This window comes from Diaphorina citri, unplaced genomic scaffold, assembly GCF_000475195.1.
Source record: "Diaphorina citri unplaced genomic scaffold, Diaci psyllid genome assembly version 1.1 scaffold1983, whole genome shotgun sequence".
In the NCBI taxonomy this organism is placed as follows: Eukaryota; Metazoa; Arthropoda; class Insecta; order Hemiptera; family Psyllidae; genus Diaphorina; species Diaphorina citri.
In genome coordinates this window covers 22761-44036 of record NW_007379409.1, presented here as the reverse complement: position 1 = coordinate 44036, position 21276 = coordinate 22761, and the positions used below count along the sequence as shown (strand labels likewise).

Genomic DNA, 21276 nt, shown 5'->3' with positions numbered 1-21276 from the left:
GGCAGACGAACTACCTTCCAAACTATGTATGTGAGAGGGAAACAATCAATAATTTATTGATGAACTGCCCAGCGTCTGGGTTGCCATATGACACAGCATACAACTCAAACAGACACGTCACATTAAAATTAAATTGAAAAGATTAAATTTTAAAAGCTGGCAGTCGTCAAATCTTCGAGTTTGATGACTTTTGCCCCTGTTGGCCGTTTTGAGCCCCTGTCACTCTCTAGTCCCCGGTTGGGATTATTGAGATATTGGGAAAATCCTACAATGCTGCAGTGAGCACCAAAGTTGTGATATAATAACACAAAGAAACTGCATTTACATAGCATGAACTGCATGAAGGGTAGCGCATCTTCCAAGGCAGAAAAATAGATTAGTTCTCAGAACGGTTGACTTTCTTCTATCATCAATCTTATCCTCCTTTACTTCGATTTCGGGACGATAAGATTTCCCGGTAAGACTGAGTACAAACTACAAAATATGTGGCACCTTGCATATCTAAAATAGATACCAGGCGTTCATACAAATTCTTTTCATGAAAGTTAACTAAAATGTTCAGCAAATCAGCACAGTGAAATTTATTCAATTTGAATGCCAGCCTAGTTGGCTTAGTTGGTAGTGCGTCTGCCTTGTAAGCGCTAGGCCGCGGGTTCGATTCCCGCCCGGGGCGGATTTTGTCCTGATAGGATAATGTTCGTTCTCGGAACGGCTGGCTTTCTCCTATCCTGTCTTCCTTCTCTCTTCGATTTCGGGACGATAAGACCATAGCAGTTACAGTTCCCTCTGTCAAACCTCTTAAAAAAAAAGCAAGGATATCTTTCTTCTTGGTTCCTTCTTCTTCTTTCTTAGTTAGGTGAAGCCGTCGAACTTTCAATCTGCAACACACTCTGTCTCTCGCCCACCAACGCCTGTAGATTTCGATTGATAGGTTTGTCCACGCCAAAGTTGGCTTTCTTGCCTCAAGAGTAGACCCCACTCTTTCTTCTTCTTCTTCTTCTTCTTCTTCTTCTTCTTCTCCTTCTTCTTCTTCTTCTTCTTCAGAATCTTGTAGCGTCAGAATCTTAAGATTCTGACGTCAGAATTCAGAATCTTGTAGAATCAAGAAGAATCTTTTAGCGGCTTTAACTATAGCCGAACGGTGTTGGCAGAATAAAGCAAGGATATCTTTCTTCTTGGTTATCCTGTCTTCCTTCTCTCTTCGATTTCGGGACGATAAGACCATAGCAGTTACAGTTCCCTCTGTCAAACCTCTTTAAAAAAAATACCTCGTAAAACTAAAGAAGGTACCTAACTAATTATTTATAGCAGGTATTTAGATTCATCTTCTCACCACTAATTCTCATTCTCCTATATTTCTCAGGACTTTTTATAGACTTTGGGTTTCAGTTAAAACCAGCAATGTAATATCCCACTAAGCAATACCCACTAATAAATTGCCTTATCCACTAAGATGCAAAACCCACTAAGAATATCCACTAAGATCTCGTGGGATGACTATAAAAATGTGTCGTGACATAAGAGTTCGTCTTGGAACTTCCCCGATCAACTTTCTTTACTGCCATAAGTACATAACTTATAACTAGGTACTATCTATTGGTACACTATATACTATATAAGTACTTTATGTGCAAAATAGCTATCAGTACTTTGAGGTAGTACAGTCATGACTGGATCAGAGAGAGAGAGAGAGAATTGAATTGAATTGAATTGTTTACATTTATTTTTCTTAAAAAACTATACATGGTTTCATCCCCTAAGCTATTTCTCTAACTTTTTGGGGGATGGCTCTCTCCTAATCTGTATGTATAATAACTTAATAACTGTTTTACCTGGTATAGTGGTCACATAGAAAAATCACAAAAAATGAATCCTTATCCTATAGGAAGGGAAGTAATGTAATCGGGTCAAATTTTCGATGGTCAGATTTTAGTGCCAAAACACGTTTTGAGGTCCCTAGCCTAAATCCAAAGTTTCAGCCATTGGTCCGTGTGTGTGTCTGTCTGTCTGTCTGTAAACAAAATATCTCGAGAACGGTAAGAGCTAGAGACTTAAAATTTGGTACCTATGTAGCTGTCAAATGTGACAAGGATGCGACACGAAACTTTTGATTAAGACCGAAGACTTGAAATTTGGCATGCAGCTGTCAAATGTGACAAAGATGCGACACGAAACTTTTACCTACTAAGATCGGTGCAACGCTTGGTGGCATTTCGGCCGCTTTTTGGCGGCTTCGGGTGAAATTCAATAATATCTCGGGAACGGTATGAGCTAGAGACTTGAAATTTGGTATGTAGTTTACAAATGTGACAAGGATGCAACACAAAACGTTTGGTTGAGATGGTTGCTGTGCTTGGCGGTATTTTTACCGCTTTTGGACTGATTTCGACCGTTTTTTGACTCAAAACATTTGGTTGAGATGGTTGCTGCGCTTGGCGGTATTTTGACCGCTTTTGGACAGATTTCGACCGTTTTTTGGCGGCTTTCAGCTATGGCGACAAAACGGTTAGAGATATTGTAAAAGTTAGGGTAAAAGAACACTCAAATAAGCATCATTCAATTGGATAAGGAAAGTGGTGTGATGTTCACACCAGATTTTTCTTAAACAGCTGGAAAAGGAACTTCCTTTTCCTTCCTAGGTTCCTATGCCTGCCTACTAAAAATAATTTTATTGTCATAATGAATCGATTCTTCTCATCCTCAGGTGTCCCCCGGGGCGGTTCATTAAGGGAGCGCACCTACAGCGGTGACAAACAGGAGCGCGCGCATCATCGGCGCTTCTCTGCGCACATAGTTGCGCGCCGCGAGTCCACATTCACCAGCATAGATGCGGCCATTAGGCGGCCCTCTTTGGCCGCAGTGGCGGAACGTGGGTCATGGGGGTCGCGATGGGAATTCTTGCTGTCCTGTGTGGGGCTGTCGGTGGGCATTGGTAACGTGTGGCGCTTCCCGTATTTGGCCTACCAGAATGGCGGAGGTAAGGGACATTTTAATTGTATCTTTAAAATCCTATGTTGGATTTCACCAATATTTATTCAGTCATTTAGAACTCCTGTTAAGCTAACAGCCAGCTAAGTTCCATTTAATTTGTATTGGCTTAACAGGGCTGTTAAGCTAACGGGCTGTTTGAGGCTGGTAAGAAGGTTGGTGAAATCCGCCACCAGAGTATAAGAGCACAGCAGTGCGCCAGGCCAAGTTCCAGTAATGAACCCTTTCAGCAGTAATCAGCAGGTTTTTCCCAAATTCATAGATCGGATTCTTCTATTGAGTCGTACTTCACCCGCTTACTTACCTTGGGAGGGTGGAGCGTCTGCCTTGTAACTTGTAAACGCTAGTTCGCGGGTTCGATGCCCACTGGAGGCGAACTTTATCCTAAACAGATAAGGTTCATTTTTCCCTAGCCCGTCCTTCTTCTCTCTTCGATTTCGGGATGATAAAAACCTCAGTAGTCAATCTATGAAAAGACCCTTTTTTTTATGTCTTTTTTTTTCCAAAGGCTTCCTCAAATAATTAGGTATGCATCTAAATAGGTAGGTATAGGTATTAGGTATTTGAAAGTTGAATGTCCCAAGTAAGTTTATACCTTAACCAAGGGAAAATAATACCATTACTAAACTCACAACAAAACTACGCAATTTCTTGTCCTTTAGTGACGTACTTTATTTTCTTCATCATTAATTGCAATATTCATATTTTCTACCTTTTCAGGCTTCCTGATGCGGAAACAACAGCAATAGTAGTAGCGTTAGTAGTTATCAGTCCAGTAATAGTTCTAATAGTTCCCTCGTGTATGACAATAATAATAGCATCATCTTCTACAACTCCACCAACGTTGAAACAGCGAGTCTCCAGTTTTGGGAGTAAGTATACCTTGTTCAATGTTGCTATTGTGTTTTAGTTTAACAAACAATAGACTTGAAACCACTAGGCGAGGTTAACGCCGGAGACGCCGGAGACTAACCCTGGGAGCTCCATTATTACGTGGTTAATTTATGAAATAAATGATTATGAATTCCAAGCCTCGGCTGGGATCGTACTCGCGCTCTTCTGTTACCAGGCGAGGGACTTGGCTACTGTGCCTGTAATATAAGAATATTACAGAGCCCAGATTAGTGGGTACCTGGGTATTGTGCTGAGGTATCCCAAGTCTTCCTTTGACAAAGGATTTCTATCGTCAAAAGTTGCCTCAACTATGTTTATATTTATCCCCCCCGTTTTTTTTTTTTTTTTTTTTTTTTTTTTTTTATGACGTTTGATTGCATTTTAATAAAAGCTCCTTCGATGATGATGATGATGATGATGATGATGATGATGATGATGATGATAAAGAAGAAGAAGAAGAAGAAGAAAAAAAGATGGCGCATCTACGTTCTACCCACCAGTCTCAGTGGTGTAGTGCTAACAGATTTGGGAAGGTTGGTGGGTCGAGTCAAATTTAGCGAGGTATAGGTATTTAGGGTCTCAGGAGTTAGTGATTTACCACTAAATTTAGTATATTCTTAACAAAAAATAGTCATTATCTGAAATTCAACCAATCTCAGTGGTGCAGTGGTTAGCGCGGTGGACTCTGGATCTGGAGGTTGGTGGTTCGAGTTTAAGTCAAGTCATAAAATTTAGTGTAGTGTATTGAGCGGGGAACGACATTTGTGATAAACATACTTAACACAATTAAAATTCCTTTTATATGAAATTCAAATTCTTTTTTCCCAAGATTTTCGACTTCTCTCAATTTCTTTTTATCATCCTCCTTTGTTTTCGTCTTTCTCCCCCAGGAGCGTTCCTGATCCCATACCTGATAATGTTGGTTCTGGCAGGCAAACCCATGTACTTCCTGGAACTTGCTGTGGGTCAGTTTGGTGGGGTAGGACCCTTGGGTTTGTGGAATTGTTGTCCCATAGCAAAAGGTAAGTTCTATATCATGTGTTAGTACCTAGGTATTTACTTACGGTCTGTTACAAGATGGCGCCATCAGCGGTGTACTCTACTTCATCACACCCACCTGGGAGAAGTTGCTTGATATACAGGTAAGAACTAAATATTAATGAGTAATGACCGATTTCAGCAACTCAAGATTCGTAGATTCGTATAAGCTTACCCCAACTTTTAAGGCTGTTTGCCCTCAGAGTGGGCTTTTTGTCTACGAATCAAGACAAGATAATGGGCACTTAAGTTAATCGACCATTGGTGATGGTTGTCCTCACGCTGGTTAACGGCGGTTCAAGACGGTGTATGGCAGAAAAGAAAAAGATATTCTTTATTCTGCCATTACCAATCGGCTACAGCTGACGTTACTTTAAAATTAACAAGGTTTAAATTATCACTTATTGTGGCGACATCTCAGCCGGTGGTTGCCAGATAGATCTTGACACTGCTGTTCTGAAGAGATCTCTGGTAGTTGATTCAACGCCTCAAGTGATGTGATGTTCATTGAATTTAATTTCAGGTTTGGCATGCGGCGGCAGGTCAAATGTTTTTCTCGCTCAGTGTATCCATGGGGGGTTTGATCATGTACAGTAGTTACAATGACTTCAGCAATAACGTCTACAGGTAAGACAGAGGTCAGAGTCTGTAAAGCTGAGAACTTGAGTGATACATCGGGGGAAGGCACAGTTGTAAAAAGAGGAAGCTGTGTCCACCCATAGTCGACCTGAGGAGTCCATACTGCCCCGATAACATAGTTTTTTTTTATCTCGTCGATCGACGGCCGGTCGACTGTATTGTGGACACACCTTTAGAATAGAATAGAATATACCTTGTTTATACTACCAGCATAGGACTGAAAAGTCTGTTTACTCTCTCAGTCTAAACAACCTCTGTACAACTTCACTCAGGCTCAAATCAATGCAGGCACGGTCGTGTTTACACATCTAGGTAAGACTAGAATAGAATAGAATATGCTCAAGAATATGCTAGTTTTAACCTTTCATGTAATTTCCTTCCTGTCTGACCCGTCCTTAGTGCGGGATTAGCGTGACGTAAGAGCATGACTCAATTGTCCTCACGAGGTTGAGTGCACTTGTTTATCCTGCTCGAATGAGACTAAAAAGTCCCTTTACCACAGCAGTCTAAACAAGGTCTCGTTTATTTTCTGGGTTAAATAACATGGTATATATAAAAAAAAAAGACAAGTGTCTGACCCGTCCTTAGTACGGGATCAGCGTGGCATGACTTTGAAGCGCCACCATTTTGAAGAGAACAAAAAAGGTCCATCAGCGTGACAGACAGACAAAGAACTTCTCACTATATTAAAATCAATCAAATCAAAACTCATTCTTTGTGGTAAAGCGGAGCTTTTTCACAACTTTTTTGGATATCACAACATTACGTTGCAATCAATTACCATATTTCAATAATCTTTTTACACTGGTAGAATATTCTTCTTCTTCTTCTTCTTCTTCTTCTTCTTCTTCTTTCTTTTCCTCCTCCTTCTTTATGATCTTCTTAGAGTCTTCCTCTTCCTATTTCCTCTCCTCCTCCTCCTCCTTCTTCTTTATCGTTCATTTTCTTTTCCTCTTTTCTCTTCTCCTCTCATTATTCTTCTTTTTCTGCCACTTCTTATTATCCTCCTTCTTCTTCTTCTTCTCCTCCTCCTTCTTCTTCTTAATTCTGCCATTAATTCCTCCCCTTTTCGCCTCTTTATTCTTTTTCTTCTACTTCTCCTCTTTCTTCTCCGCCACGTTCTTCATCTACCTTCTTATCCTCTTTTTTTCTAAAGAAAGAATTTAAGAGAGAGAGAGAGAGAGAAAAGAAAAATAAGCGAACTTTCCAAATAAAATTGAAAACCGATTAATCTTGCAATGTTAAGTAAATAAGTTCTTCCTCCTCTTCCTTTCCCCTGGAATATCTATAGATCCAATGTTTTTCCACATTTTTCTTCCCATTTTCAGAAGCACTTAAAAAAAAAAAGAGAGAGAGAGAGAGAGAGAGAGAGAGAGAGAGAGAGAGAGAGAGAGAGAGAGAGAAATAAGCGAACTTTCCAAATAAAATTGAAAACCGATTAATCTTGCAATGTTAAGTAAATAAGTTCTTCTTCCTCTTCCTTTCCCCTGGAATATCTATAGATCCAATGTTTTTCCACATTTTTCTTCCCATTTTCCGAAGCACTTTCACCGTGGAAAGGTGGAATGGTAGACCACACAATGCATACCCTGGGGGGATGCCATATTTTTTTTCTTTTGACACAGGTCACAGACACAGGTGTTGCAAATAAAAAGCGGTCAAACATACTTGACTTGGCGGGGCGGAGTGCTACCGCTCACCTTAATAATGTTAAAGGAAACCCTTACCACTCTTACCAGGTGGAAACCTTGAGGGCACATATTTGGGCCAAAGGAGTGGGGGACATATTTTTGGTACGGACGCGCTGCACGCCACGGCCCCGTTCTCCTTCTTCGCGTCCGTTCGGCTGCCTTCGCTGAGCCTCGGGCGAAGTTCGGGCCTCTCCGTGTTTCCGATGCTGTCCAAAGTCATCACGAGCGCGGACCTAGTTGCGTGGAGTTCCGACAGAGAGCGCGAGGTGGTCTATGTGGTCACTCAGCTCCCTGCTCACGGTGAGTCTTCTGTTCTATTCCATTTTTTATGGCTTTATTTTAAGTGGCAGGGTTCTCACTTACGTGAGCTCTTCCACCCAACCACTGATTTTTCCCTATTTGGGATCTAATAATCTTGCTTTTGCTTTGAAGCAATTTAATGAAGGTGACCACCGCATCTCAGCTGGCAATGAGCTCCATACTTGTACTGCCGTTACCAGGAGGGAGTTACCCAGCGCTGTGCCTTTGTGTGGTGGCACTTTAATTTCACTAATGGGGGAATTTTTAATTGTCCAAAAAGGAATTTGTAATAAGCCAAAAAGAAGTTTTCAGTGATCCTAAGAGGAGAAGTTCTTAAAAACTCTCGTTTGTTTCATTCAAAACTCCTTTTTGAATCATTAAAAATTCTCCCGTTAGTGAAATCTCTGATTAAGTCATTGAATCTAATTTGAATCATGACAACAGCTAAGGAAAATAAATACTTAATTTTTTTAAATACGTAATTACTTAATTTTTTAATAAAAACCATCGGCAGGTCACTCGAAAATCCTCTCCAGGGACCTCCTCCTCCCGAGTGACAGACACCGAAGCGAATACAATAGTCCGTCCCTTATACCTTTTTATTACTATTGTAATAATAAAGGAAGGACGGACTAAAAACCATCGGCAGGTCACTCGAAAACCCTCTCCAGGGACCTCCTCCTCCCGAGTGTATATTCTATTCTACTCTCTTCCATTCTATTCCAAAATAAAAACCATCGGCAGGTCACTCTAAATACCCTCTCCAGGGACCTCTTCGCGAGTGTATATTCTATTCTGCTCTATTCTATGCGATTGTATATTTATATTTTACTCCCGAGTGTATATTCTATTCTACTCTCTTCCATTCTATGCTATTCCAAAATAAAAACCATCGGCAGGTCACTCTGAAAACCCTCTCCAGGGACCTCTTCGCGAGTGTATATTCTATTCTGCTCTATTCTATGCGATTGTATATTTATATTTTCGTCTATTCTACTCTCTTCTATTCTATTCTAGGGTTCCTGCACGTGGCGGACAAGGCAGCGTATGAGTTGCCTCTCAATTTCACTCAGGCGGACGTGAATAATTCTCGCGTCTCGTATCAGCATAGTTCCCCGTTCCGAGATCCGGACTTACGCGATGTGTTCCGATTCAACGTCCTCGCTGAGTTTACCACGCCCATTTTGAATCGGGTAATAATAATGGTGGATTTCACCAATGACTTACTGAGAGGTTTCACTAATGGGAGAATTTTTATTTTTATTTATTTATTTATTTTTTTTTAAGGCTTTAATGGCAGGATTCTCACCTAGTGAGCTCTTCCACCCAACCGGAGCTCTTCCACCCAACCGGAACTCTTCCACCCAACCGGAAATTAAAAACTCCTTTTTGTAGGATTTTATTTTTAATCCTACAAAAAGGAGTTTTTAATAATTTAAACAGGCGTTTTTAATGATCCAAAAAGGAGTTTTTGATGATCCAGTCGGGAGTTTTTAAAAAACTAGGAGCTCTTAGATCACTAAACACTCTTTTAGATCATTAAAAACGGTTGTTTAGATTATTGAAAACTCCTTTTTGGAGGATTAAAAATTCTCCCATCAGTTAAATCCCTCATTAAGTCATTGGTGAAATCCACCATAACAGTGCTTATTTATACTGCTCGCATAGGACTGAAAAGTCTGTTTACCATTATACACAAAAAGCCCACTCTGAGGCTTAGGTGTTGGGGCAACTTGCCCCAGGGGATGGGTTAAGCTTATACGAATCTGTTTACCATTGAAACGCTGACCCTATTTAAATAGGAAAAGGCTAGGAAGAAGAAGAAATGCTTATTTATACTGCTCGCATAGGACTGAAATCAGCATAGTTCCCCGTTCCGAGATCCGGACTTACGCGATGTGTTCCGATTCAACGTCCTCGCTGAGTTTACCTCGCCCATTTTGAACCAGGTAATAATAATGGTGGATTTCACCAATGACTTACTGAGAGGTTTCACTAATGGGAGAATTTTCAATCCTACAAAAAGGAGTTTTTAATAATTTAAACAGGCGTTTTTAATGATCCGAAAAGGAGTTTTTGATGATCCAGTCGGGAGTTTTTTTTTTTTTTAAACTAGGAGTTCTTGGATCACTAAACACTCTTTTTTGGATCATTAAAAACGGTTGTTTAGATTATTGAAAACTTTTTTTGGAGGAATGGAGGAATAAAAATTCTCTCATTAGTTAAATCCCTCATTAAGTCATTGGTGAAATCCACCTTAACAGTGCTTATTTATACTGCTCGCATAGGACTGAAAAGTCTGTTTACCATTGAAACGCTGACCCTATTTAAATAGGAAAAAGCTAGGAAGAAGAAGAAGAAGAAGTGCTTATTTATACTGCTCGCATAGGACTGATATCAGCATAGTTCCCCGTTCCGAGATCCGGACTTACGCGATGTGTTCCGATTCAACGTCCTCGCTGAGTTTACCTCGCCCATTTTGAATCAGGTAATAATAATGGTGAATTTCACCAATGACTTACTGAGAGGTTTCACTAATGGGAGAATTTTCAATCCTACAAAAAGGAGTTTTTAATAATAATTTAAACAGGCGTTTTCAATGATTCAAAAGGAGTTTTTGATGATCCAGTCGGGAGTTTTTTTTAAAAAACTAGGAGTTCTTGGATCACTAAACACTCCTTTTTGGATCATTAAAAACGGTTGTTTAGATTATTAAAAACTCCTTTTTGGAGGATTAAAAATTCTCCCATTTGTTATATCCCTCATTAAGTCATTGGTGAAATCCACCATAACAGTGCTTATTTATACTGCTCGCATAGGACTGAAAAGTCTGTTTACCATTGAAACGCTGACCCTATTTAAATAGGAAAAGGCGAGGAGGAAGAAGAAGAAGTGCTTATTTATATTGCTCGCATAGGACTGAAAAGTTTCCATCAGTATGTTACTACTATTATTGTGGTCAAGTTCTCAAATTATATTGATGATAAAATTCCATACCTCGGCCGAGATTGAACCCACGCCCTCGTGTTCACCAAGCGACCACTACTGTTGAACTGTTGGTATAATGGAACAACTTGTTTTAAGCTGACAGTCTAAATAAAGCACTACTCATTATACTTTTTTTTTGTGGCTTTCTTTTGACTGGCAAGGTTCTCCTGGAGGAGTTCTTCCACCCAACCACTAAATTTTCTTCCTCTACTGTGGTTAGGGTCAATGAACCTAACCACAGTCACCAGACCTTTAAGATATTTCACCAGGGAGGTCTTGAATGCCCCCAGACTTTGTGAGTCTCTTATGTCCCTATGAAGAGAATTCCATAATCTAACTGCAGATACATGGTAAGAATTACCATATACCTGAGTCCTATGTCTTGGAATTTGCAGGAGATTCAGATTATGTGCTCTGGTGCTATACTGCGTTCTGTTTTGGAGATAGAGCAGATACGATTGCAAATACTTATACTTACTAATAATAACACTCCTTTCTCCTGGGGCTTCGCGCGGTTGTGCATGCAGTCGCGCTTCGCGCTCCCGGGGCTTCGCAGGATTGAGCATAGGGTCGCGCTTCGCGCTCCTTTTTTTACGATCCCGCTGCGCGTTCCCGGGGCTTCGCGGTTGTGCATGCTCCCTATTACTACATAATATATGTACATTGTATTTCATGTAATGATTTAAAATCAAGTCTAGAACCCGTTCTTCCTTTATTCCTTTCCTAATAACTACCAATATAGTGCTTAAGTCACCCATCCATTTATTGGCCTTGCTCGGCGTAGCTGAACATAGATGACGCTGAAACCGGTCTTAAATTAACGACTTTTTATGAATTTATTCAATTTAGACATCCTTTGTAAATACTCTTTTACTTAAGTTATGTCTAACAATGGATACTGCAAATATCTACAAAGTAGATGAAACTCCGAGTCGGGATAGTAAGAATTGTAAGTATCCATTGTTGAAAAGCAAAGTTTTCCCCATCCGTGGCACAAGCTCTGCTTATACGGATGGGTATACCATTTATAAAAATTTAGTATGTTCTGAGAGTTCTGTTGAAAAAATAATAAACGGAAACTGAATAAAGCAAATGAAATTGATGGTTTTGATTTGATGTGATTATCCCCCCAGTATATTCACGATAGCAGTGAAAGCTCTAACGACAGCTTTACCCTAGTGGACAGGACCGTATTTTAGCAATAGTGTTCTTTTGTAAAGACATCCTTAATAAAGGCTTTTTTTATTTTTTTTAGTATATTCACGGGCGGTATTTAAGCAATCTTAAATTAACGACTTTTTATGAATTTATTTAATTTAGACATCCTTTGTAAATAATATTTTACTTAAGTTATGTTTAACAATGGATACTGCAAATATCTACAAAGTAGATGAAACTCCGAGTCGGGATAGTAAGAATTGTAAGTATCCATTGTTGAAAAGCAAAGTTTTCCCTATCCCTGGCACAAGCTCTGCTTATACGGATGGGTATACCATTTATAAAAATTTAGTATTCTCTGAGAGTTCTATTGAAAAAATAATAAACGGAAACTGAATAAAGCAAATGAAATTGATGGTTTTGATTTGATGTGATTATCCCCTAAGTATATTCACGATGGCAGCGAAAGCTCTAACGACAGCTTTACCCTAGTGGCCAGGACCGTATTTTAGCAATAGTGTTCTTTTGTAAAGACATCCTTAATAAAGGCTTTTTTTATTGATTTTTTTTAGTATATTCACGGGCGGTATTTTAAGCAATAGTGTTCTTTCAAAAAGAAATCCTTAATAATAATGAAGGCTTTTTTTTTTCAGTATATTCACGATGGCAGCGAAAGTTCCAACGACAGCTTTACCCTAGTGGCCAGGGCTGGCGACAAGGAATCCAACCCTGCCACCGTACACATTGTGGTGCTACCGGTTAACGATCAGGTGCCGCGCCTGGTGAATAACACAGGCCTGGTGATGTACCGTGGCTCCACTGTGCCCCTGAGTAGTGAGAATTTGGGTGAGTAATGCGTTTGTACTATTATTGTGGTCAAGTTCTCAAATTATATTGATGATTCCATACCTCGGCCGAGATTGAACCCACGCCCTCGTGTTCACCAAGCGAGCGTCTTGACCACTACTGTTGAACTGTTGGTATAATGGAACAACTTGTTTTAAGCTGACAGTCTAAATAAAGCACTACCTACTCATTATACTTTTTTTGTGGCTTTCTTTTGAGTGGCAAGGTTCTCCTGGAGGAGTTCTTCCACCCAACCACTAAATTTTCTTCCTTTACTGTGGTTAGGGTCAATTCAGTCACCAGACCTTTAAGATATTTCACCAGGGAGGTCTTGAATGCCCCCAGACTTTGTGAGTCTCTTGTGTCCCTATGAAGAGAGTTCCATAATCTAACTGCAGATACATGGTAAGATTTACCATATACCTGAGTCCTATGTCTTGGAATTTCCAGGAGATTCAGATTATGTGCTCTGGTGCTGTACTGCGTTATGTTTTGGAGATAGAGCAGAGATACTTATACTTATCAATAATAACACTCCTTTCTCCCCCCCCCCTGCAGAGTTTCCCCATACACATTTCCGTGTCGTACGGGGGTCTCGAACACCTGGTCACCCCACGCATCACCCTCTCCGTCGTCGAGGGCGGCGTGGCACCCATCCAGTTGAACACCACGGCCATCGTTGCTTTTCTCGCGGATAAGGTGGGCCTGAGTTCGCCCACTCTGTCGCTGAGTCTGCTATCCGAGCCTAGTCATGGGAAAGTGTGCGAGTGTCGGGGCGAGCACGGGCGAAAGTCGAGACGAGCTCTCGCAGAGTCGAAATCAAGAGCGATGGAGTCAGAATCAGGTATTTTTATTATTATCATCATCATCTCAAAAATCAGAACCCTAGTCTCATAGAAAACAACCAGACTTTTAGAGGTCGATTATGGTATCCGAGCCTAGTCATGGGAAAGTGTGCGAGTGTCGGGGCGAGCACGGGCGAAAGTCGAGACGAGCTCTCGCAGAGTCGAAATCAAGCGCGATGGAGTCAGAATCAGGTATTTTTATTATTATTTTTATTATTATCATCATCATCTCAAAAATCAGGACCCTAGTCTCATAGAAAACATCCAGACTTTTAGAGGTCGATTATGTTGGCGAGGTTTTGTAAATAGTCGACCTACCAGTGCACCCCGAATCGAACCCGGGCCTCCTGCGTGCAACCCAAGTGTGATACCCACTCGGCCAAGGAGGTTGCTTTTTATTTCATCTTATCATTCTTTCACAAGCTCAATAAACCTTGAGCTGCATCCTCCTCGTCTAAAACTTTAACAAAATAGCTCAAGTTTTTGTCGACTGAGGAGGAAACAGGTCAGGTCTATGGCAGTTCATTCTTAGATCTTCATTCTTCTAATGAAATTTTCTTTTTTTTCAGCCCTGAAAGAGACAAATTTAACTGTGACAGACTCAAAATCAGTCCTGGAGTCAAAATGTGCGCTCAAAAAGTCCAAACCAGGGCTGGCTGCTAAAAGGGGCGATTTCGAAAATGTCGCCAAAAGTTCGTCGCTTGATGCCAACACTAAAGTCGGCAATGGTTCCGAATGGCGGCGTCAAAGTGGTGCCGACATCGAAGAAAAGGATAGAAGTGGTGCCGAAATCGAAGAAAAGGATAAAAGTGGTGCCGAAATCGAAGAAAAGGATGAAAGTGGTGCCGAAATCGAAGAAAAGGATAAAAGTGGTGCCGAAGTCGAAGAAAAGGATAAAAGAGGTGCCGAAATCGAAAAAAAGGATAAAAGTGGTGTCGAAATCGAAGAAAAGGATAAAAGTGGTGCCGAAATCGAAGAAAAGGATGAAAGTGGTGCCGAAATCGAAGAAAAGGATAAAAGTGGTGCCGAAATCGAAGAAAAGGATAAAAGTGGTGCCGAAATTGAAGAAAAGGATAAAAGTGGTGCCGAAATCGAAGAAAAGGATAAAAGTCAAAGGGAAGTTGTGAATGTTAATTTCAGTCAAAGGGAAGACGTGAATGTTAATTTCAGTCAAAGGGAAGACGTGAATGTTAATTTCAGTCAAAGGGAAGACGTGAATGTTAATTTCAGTCAAAGGGAAGACGTGAATGTTAATTTCAGTCAAAGGGAAGACGTGAATGTTAATTTCAGTCAAAGGGAAGACGTGAATGTTAATTTCAGTCAAAGGGAAGACGTGAATGTTAATTTCAGTCAAAGCGAAGATGTGAATGTTAACTTCAGTCAAAGTGACGATGTGAATGTTAACTTCAGTCAAAGCGTGAATGTTACTTCGTCCTCCGTCAGACACGACGACCGATTGGTGCGAAATAAACGAACATCGTTTGATTTCGAACCGGACTTGGGTGATCCGAACGGACTTCTTGATTCGAATACAAGAAATCCTTATTCAGAACGAAGCAATCTCGCCGAGAGTCACGGGAATTCTCGTCGGACACTGGAAAATCCTCGGAGAAACTCTGAAAATCAACTTTTAAACCCTGAGAATCAAGTTAAAACCCGAGGAAATCAAGTTACAAATCCCGAGATTCAACTTAGAACCCCAGGAAATCAAGTTACAAATCCCGAGATTCAACTTAAAACCCCAGGAAATCAAGTTACAAACCCTGAGAATCAAGTTACAAACCCCAAGATTCAACTTATAACCCCAGGAAATCAAGTCAAAATCGCAGGCAGTTCTGTTCACTCCAGCCCCTCGGATGCTGCCCTGATAAGCGAGGCCCGAAACCAGCAGTATGTGCGTCAATTGCAAGCCTACTATGGGAACCAGTCCCTGGGACAGGCCAGCCCTCTCCCTGTTGAAGGAGGAACATATGGACAAGCCAGTCCTCTCCCTGGCGAAGAAGGAATATATGGACAGGCCAGCCCTGGTGAAGAAGGAGGAAAATATGGACAGGGCCTTTTCAAATCCACCGCATTGAAGGGAAGGACAGAGTCAGACAGGCTCGGTGGTAGGATCCACCACGAATACAAACCCCATGGCGGGGCTCTCGCGCTCGCTCAACTGCGAGAAGGGGAAGAATTTCCAGAGCGGGGCTCCCGCCGTGGTGATGCGGACCGGGGCTCCCCGCCGCGCGACTATCTAGACGCGGACGACAGCTTCCGCCCGGCCGAACACGAAGAGGCCACGCCGCTCCGTGGAGACGCGGACGGCGTGCGGGCGCCCGGGGAATTCACCAAGCGCGGGGACGGGCGGGGCAAGGCACTCTCGCCCGGGAGAACACCTCCCACGGGCAACCAGAGCGAGGCGCGGCCCACGGGGAACCATAGCGAGAGCGAGTGTGCCGCGGAGACAAGTCTCGTGTACTTCTACGACAGTGTCGATCTCTGCTACCATCACGACCATAGTGATTCAGTAATCGACACCCTCACGGTTTCCATTTATCTGTACCCGGGCGACGTGCTGTTGACGAACATTAGCGTCGATGTCGCCATTGAACCGATCAACGATCAGGGGTTCGCGCTGCGCACCGCCAAGCCACATGTGACGGTGGTTCAAGGTAATTCATTATTAGTATTACTGTAGAACCTCGATTATTTCAACTAATTGGGACCGAGGGTAGTTGATATTGTCGAGGTTCTGTATAAAAGTTGAAATAATCGAAATTCCGTATAACACAATGAAAATAGGGCCAAATTTAGTGGTGCAAAAGAACAAAATAGGGAAGAAATACGCTTTTATTTTGAAATTAAATGAAACAAACAAAAAACTTGTCTTCGATATTGTTTTCTTCGCCATTAGTCTCATTATTTGAACACTTTCAATGATCTCTTCCTCTGATAAAGTCGGATTTCCTGGAAAGATAGGGAAAAACCCTGATTTTTAGAGTTGAAATAATAGAGAGTTGATATTATAATGGAGGTTGATCTAATCGAGGTTCTACTTTGTTAAAAAAAAGCTTGGTTGGTAGCGCGTCTGCCTTGTAAGTGCTAGGCTGCGGGTTCGATTCCCGCGCCGCCGGTTCGATTCTTCTGAATGGATAAGGTTCGTTCTCGGAACGGCTGGCTTTCTCCTATATCCTGTCTTCCTTCTCTCTTCGATTTCGGGACGATAGGAATAGGACCCTAGCAGTTACAGTCCCTTTAAAAAAAAAAAAAAAAAAAAACTACAAAGTCAACTTCGTCAATCATTTTGTACAATTTTACAAATGTATGTCTTTACTTTTTTTTTACTGTCCTTATCCTATAGCAGCGGTTCTCAACCTTTTCCCGCCCGCGTACTCCTTGGGTACCCGGATTTAATCTCACAAACCCCCGCCACCATGATATTGTGTACCGGGTACACATAAGTTGATGTGTACCATCACTACTGAGTTAACACACTCAGAATCTTTTGAAAAAATTCAGTACTTCGGTACCTTGAGGTCAAAATTCAGTATATTTCTGGAGGATGTACAGCCGGCGATACAAGATGAAGGTGCGAGAAGGGGAAGAAGTACCGAGCCCCGCGCGAGGGAGGATGTACAGCCGGCGATACAAGATGAAGGTGCGAGAAGGGGAAGAAGTACCGAGCCCCGCGCGAGGGAGGATGTACAGCCGGCGATACAAGATGAAGGTGCGAGAAGGGGAAGAAGTACCGAGCCCCGCGCGAGGGAGGATGTACAGCCGGCGATACAAGATGAAGGTGCGAGAAGGGGAAGAAGTACCGAGCCCCGCGCGAGGGAGGATGTACAGCCGGCGATACAAGATGAAGGTGCGAGAAGGGGAAGAAGTACCGAGCCCCGCGCGAGGGAGGATGTACAGCCGGCGATACAAGATGAAGGTGCGAGAAGGGGAAGAAGTACCGAGCCCCGCGCGAGGGAGGATGTACAGCCGGCGATACAAGATGAAGGTGCGAGAAGGGGAAGAAGTACCGAGCCCCGCGCGAGGGAGGATGTACAGCCGGCGATACAAGATGAAGGTGCGAGAAGGGGAAGAAGTACCGAGCCCCGCGCGAGGGAGGATGTACAGCCGGCGATACAAGATGAAGGTGCGAGAAGGGGAAGAAGTACCGAGCCCCGCGCGAGGGAGGATGTACAGCCGGCGATACAAGATGAAGGTGCGAGAAGGGGAAGAAGTACCGAGCCCCGCGCGAGGGAGGATGTACAGCCGGCGATACAAGATGAAGGTGCGAGAAGGGGAAGAAGTACCGAGCCCCGCGCGAGGGAGGATTTGACGGTGAAGGAACCATTAGAGAGCGACCCGAATGGAGAAGATCAGACAAAGACATCTGGTGACGTGATTGTGCGCTACCAACGAGATACAAACGTGATGGATGACATTCTGGTGTCACGTAACACTCAGAACTACGCTTCCAACTTCACGCAGGCTGATATCAACGCGAACCGCGTCCTCTATGTACACAACTCGAATAATACCGGACAGATCTCGTTCTATTTCCGCGTCCATGACGGAAAGTTTAGTCCTGTGTATAACTTGTTCCATATCAACATCGTGCCTATCCGCCTCGCCATCGACATCACCAAGCCGGTGCGTATCCTACAGACCAACTCCCTGGCCGTCATTCCCAAGAGTATCCTCTCCATTCATTCCAACCTCAACACATACAAGCACCTGCGGTTCCTCGTGACACGGCCCCCGCTCAATGGTCACATCTACGTGAATGAGAAGAAGGCAAGCGGTTTCACCTATCCAGACCTGGATGCTGGCAATGTCCTCTACATGCAGACCAACATGGCGAGCTATGCAGACCTGGTCCAGTTGGAGGCGAACATTCTGAACCTGGTGCGTGTCGAGAGACTCTACGTGAATATTACCGTCGAGCCGCTCATCAACGGGACCAAGTTTGAGCCCGTGAGTGGCGTGAGGAATAAGCTGTCCACCAGCGTGCTCAATGTGGACGCCCTGGCCAAGGTCACCAACATGAACCCTGTGTTCCGCATCATCAAGAAACCAAAGCACGGCAAGCTGAAGAAAATCATCCGCTCCTCGGGGTCCGGGGAGAATCTCCGTGAGAGTGAGATCAGTACGTTCACGTACGATCAGATCCGACACGGTGTCGTGTACTACGTCACACGCAAGCTCAACGTGTCTGTCACCGATTGTTTCGTTTATTTGCTCAACGCGAGCGTGTTCCAGCCGGCCATGGGGGAGTTGTGCTTCCCCGTGTCTCTTCAGCCTACCCCGCCCCTCAACGCACCCAAGTCCCGCATTAACAACAACTACAACGCCAACATTGAACTCTCCAGTCCGAACATTAGCACGTGTCTGTCACCGATTGTTTCGTTTATTTGCTCAACGCGAGCGTGTTCCAGCCGGCCATGGGGGAGTTGTGCTTCCCCGTGTCTCTCCAGCCTACCCCGCCCCTCAACGCACCCAAGTCCCGCATTAACAACAACTACAACGCCAACATTGAACTCTCCAGTCCCAACATTAGTAATGACTATGCACTCATTGTCGGGATGATCGCTGCTGTCATTCTCCTCTCGGTTATTATTGTATTTATCGTGCGCCTGCGCAGTAAGAGACTCGTGGATCGGAAGAAACTCTACGGGGAGCCGCCAGGGGGCGCGCGTGTGCCCGTCATGAAGACGAGTGCGCATGCGCGGGACGATCTGGTGATGACGTCACCCGTGCCTGTGACATACGGCGCGGGGAAACAGCGCAGCGCCAACATCAAGTATCCATACGGTGCAGTGGAGCAGGAAGAGGAAGAGAGTCATTTGGACGCCGGCCCTGGCGTACCTCCTCTCAGACGAAATCAGTACTGGGTGTAGAACAGGGCCGGATCCAGTGAAGGGGGGGTCTAATTACGGCCCTGATGTAAAAGAGAATAGAATATACATACTGCAAAGTCCATTTACCCCCTACGCAGTCTAAGGGTTTATGTATCTTGACTTTTTTTTTAGAAGAGAAACTATACTGAGAGTCTGAACGATTGGTAGGAACCCTCATGGCTAGATAACGAGTCCTAGTGCGGGTGTGTGAAAATGGTGAACCAACTTCACAAACCCACGCCAGGCTCCCGCCATATTATGTTGGAGTCACTGCTGCCACTTGCTGAAAGCAAACCGGGCCCTACTACCTACTTCCTTGCCCTACCAGTGCCTACCAACTAAAACCTCCAATTGCGTCAGACCACACTTGACATTTGAATGGCATAAGAAGCCGAGCAGACCAAGTCCATAAATGGTTTTGAGATGGAGTCAAATCTTAGAATAGAATATACCTTTTATTATTATATACCTTACTTCCTTGCCCTACCAGTGCCTACCAACTAAAACCTCCAATTGCGTCAGACCACACTTGACATTTGAATGGCATAAGAAGCCGAGCGGACCAAGTCCATAAATGGTTTTGAGATGGAGTCAAATTTTAGAATAGAATATACCTTGTTTATACTGCCAGAATGAGACTGAAAAGTCCCTTTACTTCCGCAGTCTAAACTTTAATACGTCTAAATTTTAATACGAGTCAAAGGTCAAAAAGAGATAGCCCTTTTGTTTTTGCTCTCATTTCAATACAACACTAATAAAGTGACGTTAGCAACCAATGAAAAAGAAATACAATAGTCCTTTTCGTGCTCTTTTCAACGATGTACAACAGGTACTCCAAAAGTCGATTTTTTTGGACTTGGTCCACTCAGCCTCTTACGCATTCATTTTATGGGCTACATTTTGTACAAAAATCAATAGAATAATTTTTTGCTAACTCATTTTTGGTACACACATTTTGTAAAATAATTTAAACGATCAAAAGAATTTTAGAGATGGAAATGAGAACTCTGGATTATTTTTTTTCAACAATTTTTTTAAATTTCATTTCAAATGGTCATATCGCCTGTTATGTGGTATGGGCAGTGAAATGCTATAACGAGCAAATCGGCCATTTTTTTTTTTTTTTTTTTTTTTTTTTTTGAAAAACAAAATATAAAAACCCCATAGATGATCCGAAAATTTGATACCGATTCGAGGACAAGCGCCTTGTTCCACTGCTTAAAAAAAACATAAAAATTCATTTAAAAAAAAATAAAGATAATAATAATAAAATCACTGCCTGCCATCCTCAGAGATCTATCTGCACAAAATACCCTTAAATTTCTTCTTTTCACCATTTGATAGCTGTGAATCAAAGGCTAATAATAGGAATGTAATGAAACTTGATGTACCTTCCTAAAACAAGACAGACTTTGCAGTGGCACCTAGATTTGGGCTTCATAGCAAGAAGAAGTATCCATGTCCACAAACTTATCAAATGACCCTCGTAAGTACTTCTTATTTACTGAAAAGATCTGCAACTACCTACCCTCAGATAGATTATTGTAGAAGAGAATGGAGCAGTTGCAAATGGGTAAAAATTGTAAATAAATGGTCGATTCCTATGTAAAAAGTTGGGAAAAATTCAAATCTGAGGTCAAAACTCCGAGAAAGTAATTTTAAAAGGTCGAAAATTCAATTTTTAATTGCCGTTCTATTGAAAAAGTTCAAAGAGTTGTGACGTCAGACTTAACCTAAAAATGCGCAGAAACGCTTGCGCACAAACAAACGAAGCGGGAGTCATGAATTATGACGTCATCGCCTACGGGAGCGTATGTCGTGACGTCAAACTTTACAAATTACCGGTATTTTTTAAATCGATTTATCTCGGGATCTAGAATTCGTAGAAGAAAAAGAAAAATTCCGTTGGTCCTCATTTTTCCTGCTCTATGACTTTGAAACATCACCCAAGTAAGCGCAACAGAAGATCTATTGAGTTTTTTTAGGGTTTGATAGAGGGAGCTGTAATAATGGAGG

The 21276-nt window shown here is 42.5% G+C and overlaps 3 protein-coding genes across 3 annotated transcripts; all 3 read left to right on the top strand.

Moving 5' to 3' along the window:
- Positions 1–2679: 2679 nt before the first annotated feature.
- On the top strand, positions 2680–5551 carry LOC103517832 (sodium- and chloride-dependent glycine transporter 1-like). The gene is made up of 4 exons (XM_008482879.2): positions 2680–2977; positions 4773–4904; positions 4948–5024; positions 5444–5551. The coding sequence occupies exons 1-4, from the start codon at positions 2680–2682 to the stop codon at positions 5549–5551; spliced, it is 615 nt and encodes a 204-aa protein (XP_008481101.2).
- Positions 5552–5983: 432 nt separating this feature from the next.
- Positions 5984–13439, top strand: LOC103517831. The gene is made up of 4 exons (XM_026829800.1): positions 5984–6005; positions 7299–7550; positions 8568–8743; positions 13101–13439. The coding sequence occupies exons 1-4, from the start codon at positions 5984–5986 to the stop codon at positions 13437–13439; spliced, it is 789 nt and encodes a 262-aa protein (XP_026685601.1).
- A 28-nt stretch (positions 13440–13467) lies between these two features.
- Positions 13468–19646, top strand: LOC113470980. The gene is made up of 5 exons (XM_026829799.1): positions 13468–13579; positions 13957–14289; positions 14539–16021; positions 16921–18637; positions 18814–19646. The coding sequence occupies exons 1-5, from the start codon at positions 13468–13470 to the stop codon at positions 19258–19260; spliced, it is 4092 nt and encodes a 1363-aa protein (XP_026685600.1). The 3' UTR covers positions 19261–19646.
- Positions 19647–21276: the final 1630 nt, after the last annotated feature.

Excerpts from the sequence above, each read along its gene's own strand:
- LOC103517832 (XM_008482879.2), top strand. The coding sequence starts at position 2,680 with ATGAATCGATTCTTCTCATCCTCAGGTGTCCCCCGGGGCGGTTCATTA. Across the intron at positions 2,978-4,772 it reads GGCCTACCAGAATGGCGGAG|GAGCGTTCCTGATCCCATAC; the intron begins GTAAGGGACATT and ends TTTCTCCCCCAG. Across the intron at positions 4,905-4,947 it reads TTGTTGTCCCATAGCAAAAG|GTCTGTTACAAGATGGCGCC; the intron begins GTAAGTTCTATA and ends TATTTACTTACG.
- LOC103517831 (XM_026829800.1), top strand. The coding sequence starts at position 5,984 with ATGACTCAATTGTCCTCACGAG. Across the intron at positions 6,006-7,298 it reads GACTCAATTGTCCTCACGAG|GTGGAAACCTTGAGGGCACA; the intron begins GTTGAGTGCACT and ends CACTCTTACCAG. Across the intron at positions 8,744-13,100 it reads CCACGCCCATTTTGAATCGG|AGTTTCCCCATACACATTTC; the intron begins GTAATAATAATG and ends CCCCCCCTGCAG.
- LOC113470980 (XM_026829799.1), top strand. The coding sequence starts at position 13,468 with ATGGTATCCGAGCCTAGTCATGGGAAAGTGTGCGAGTGTCGGGGCGAG. Across the intron at positions 14,290-14,538 it reads CGAAGAAAAGGATAAAAGAG|ACGTGAATGTTAATTTCAGT; the intron begins GTGCCGAAATCG and ends GTCAAAGGGAAG. Across the intron at positions 16,022-16,920 it reads TTCGCGCTGCGCACCGCCAA|TATATTTCTGGAGGATGTAC; the intron begins GCCACATGTGAC and ends GTCAAAATTCAG.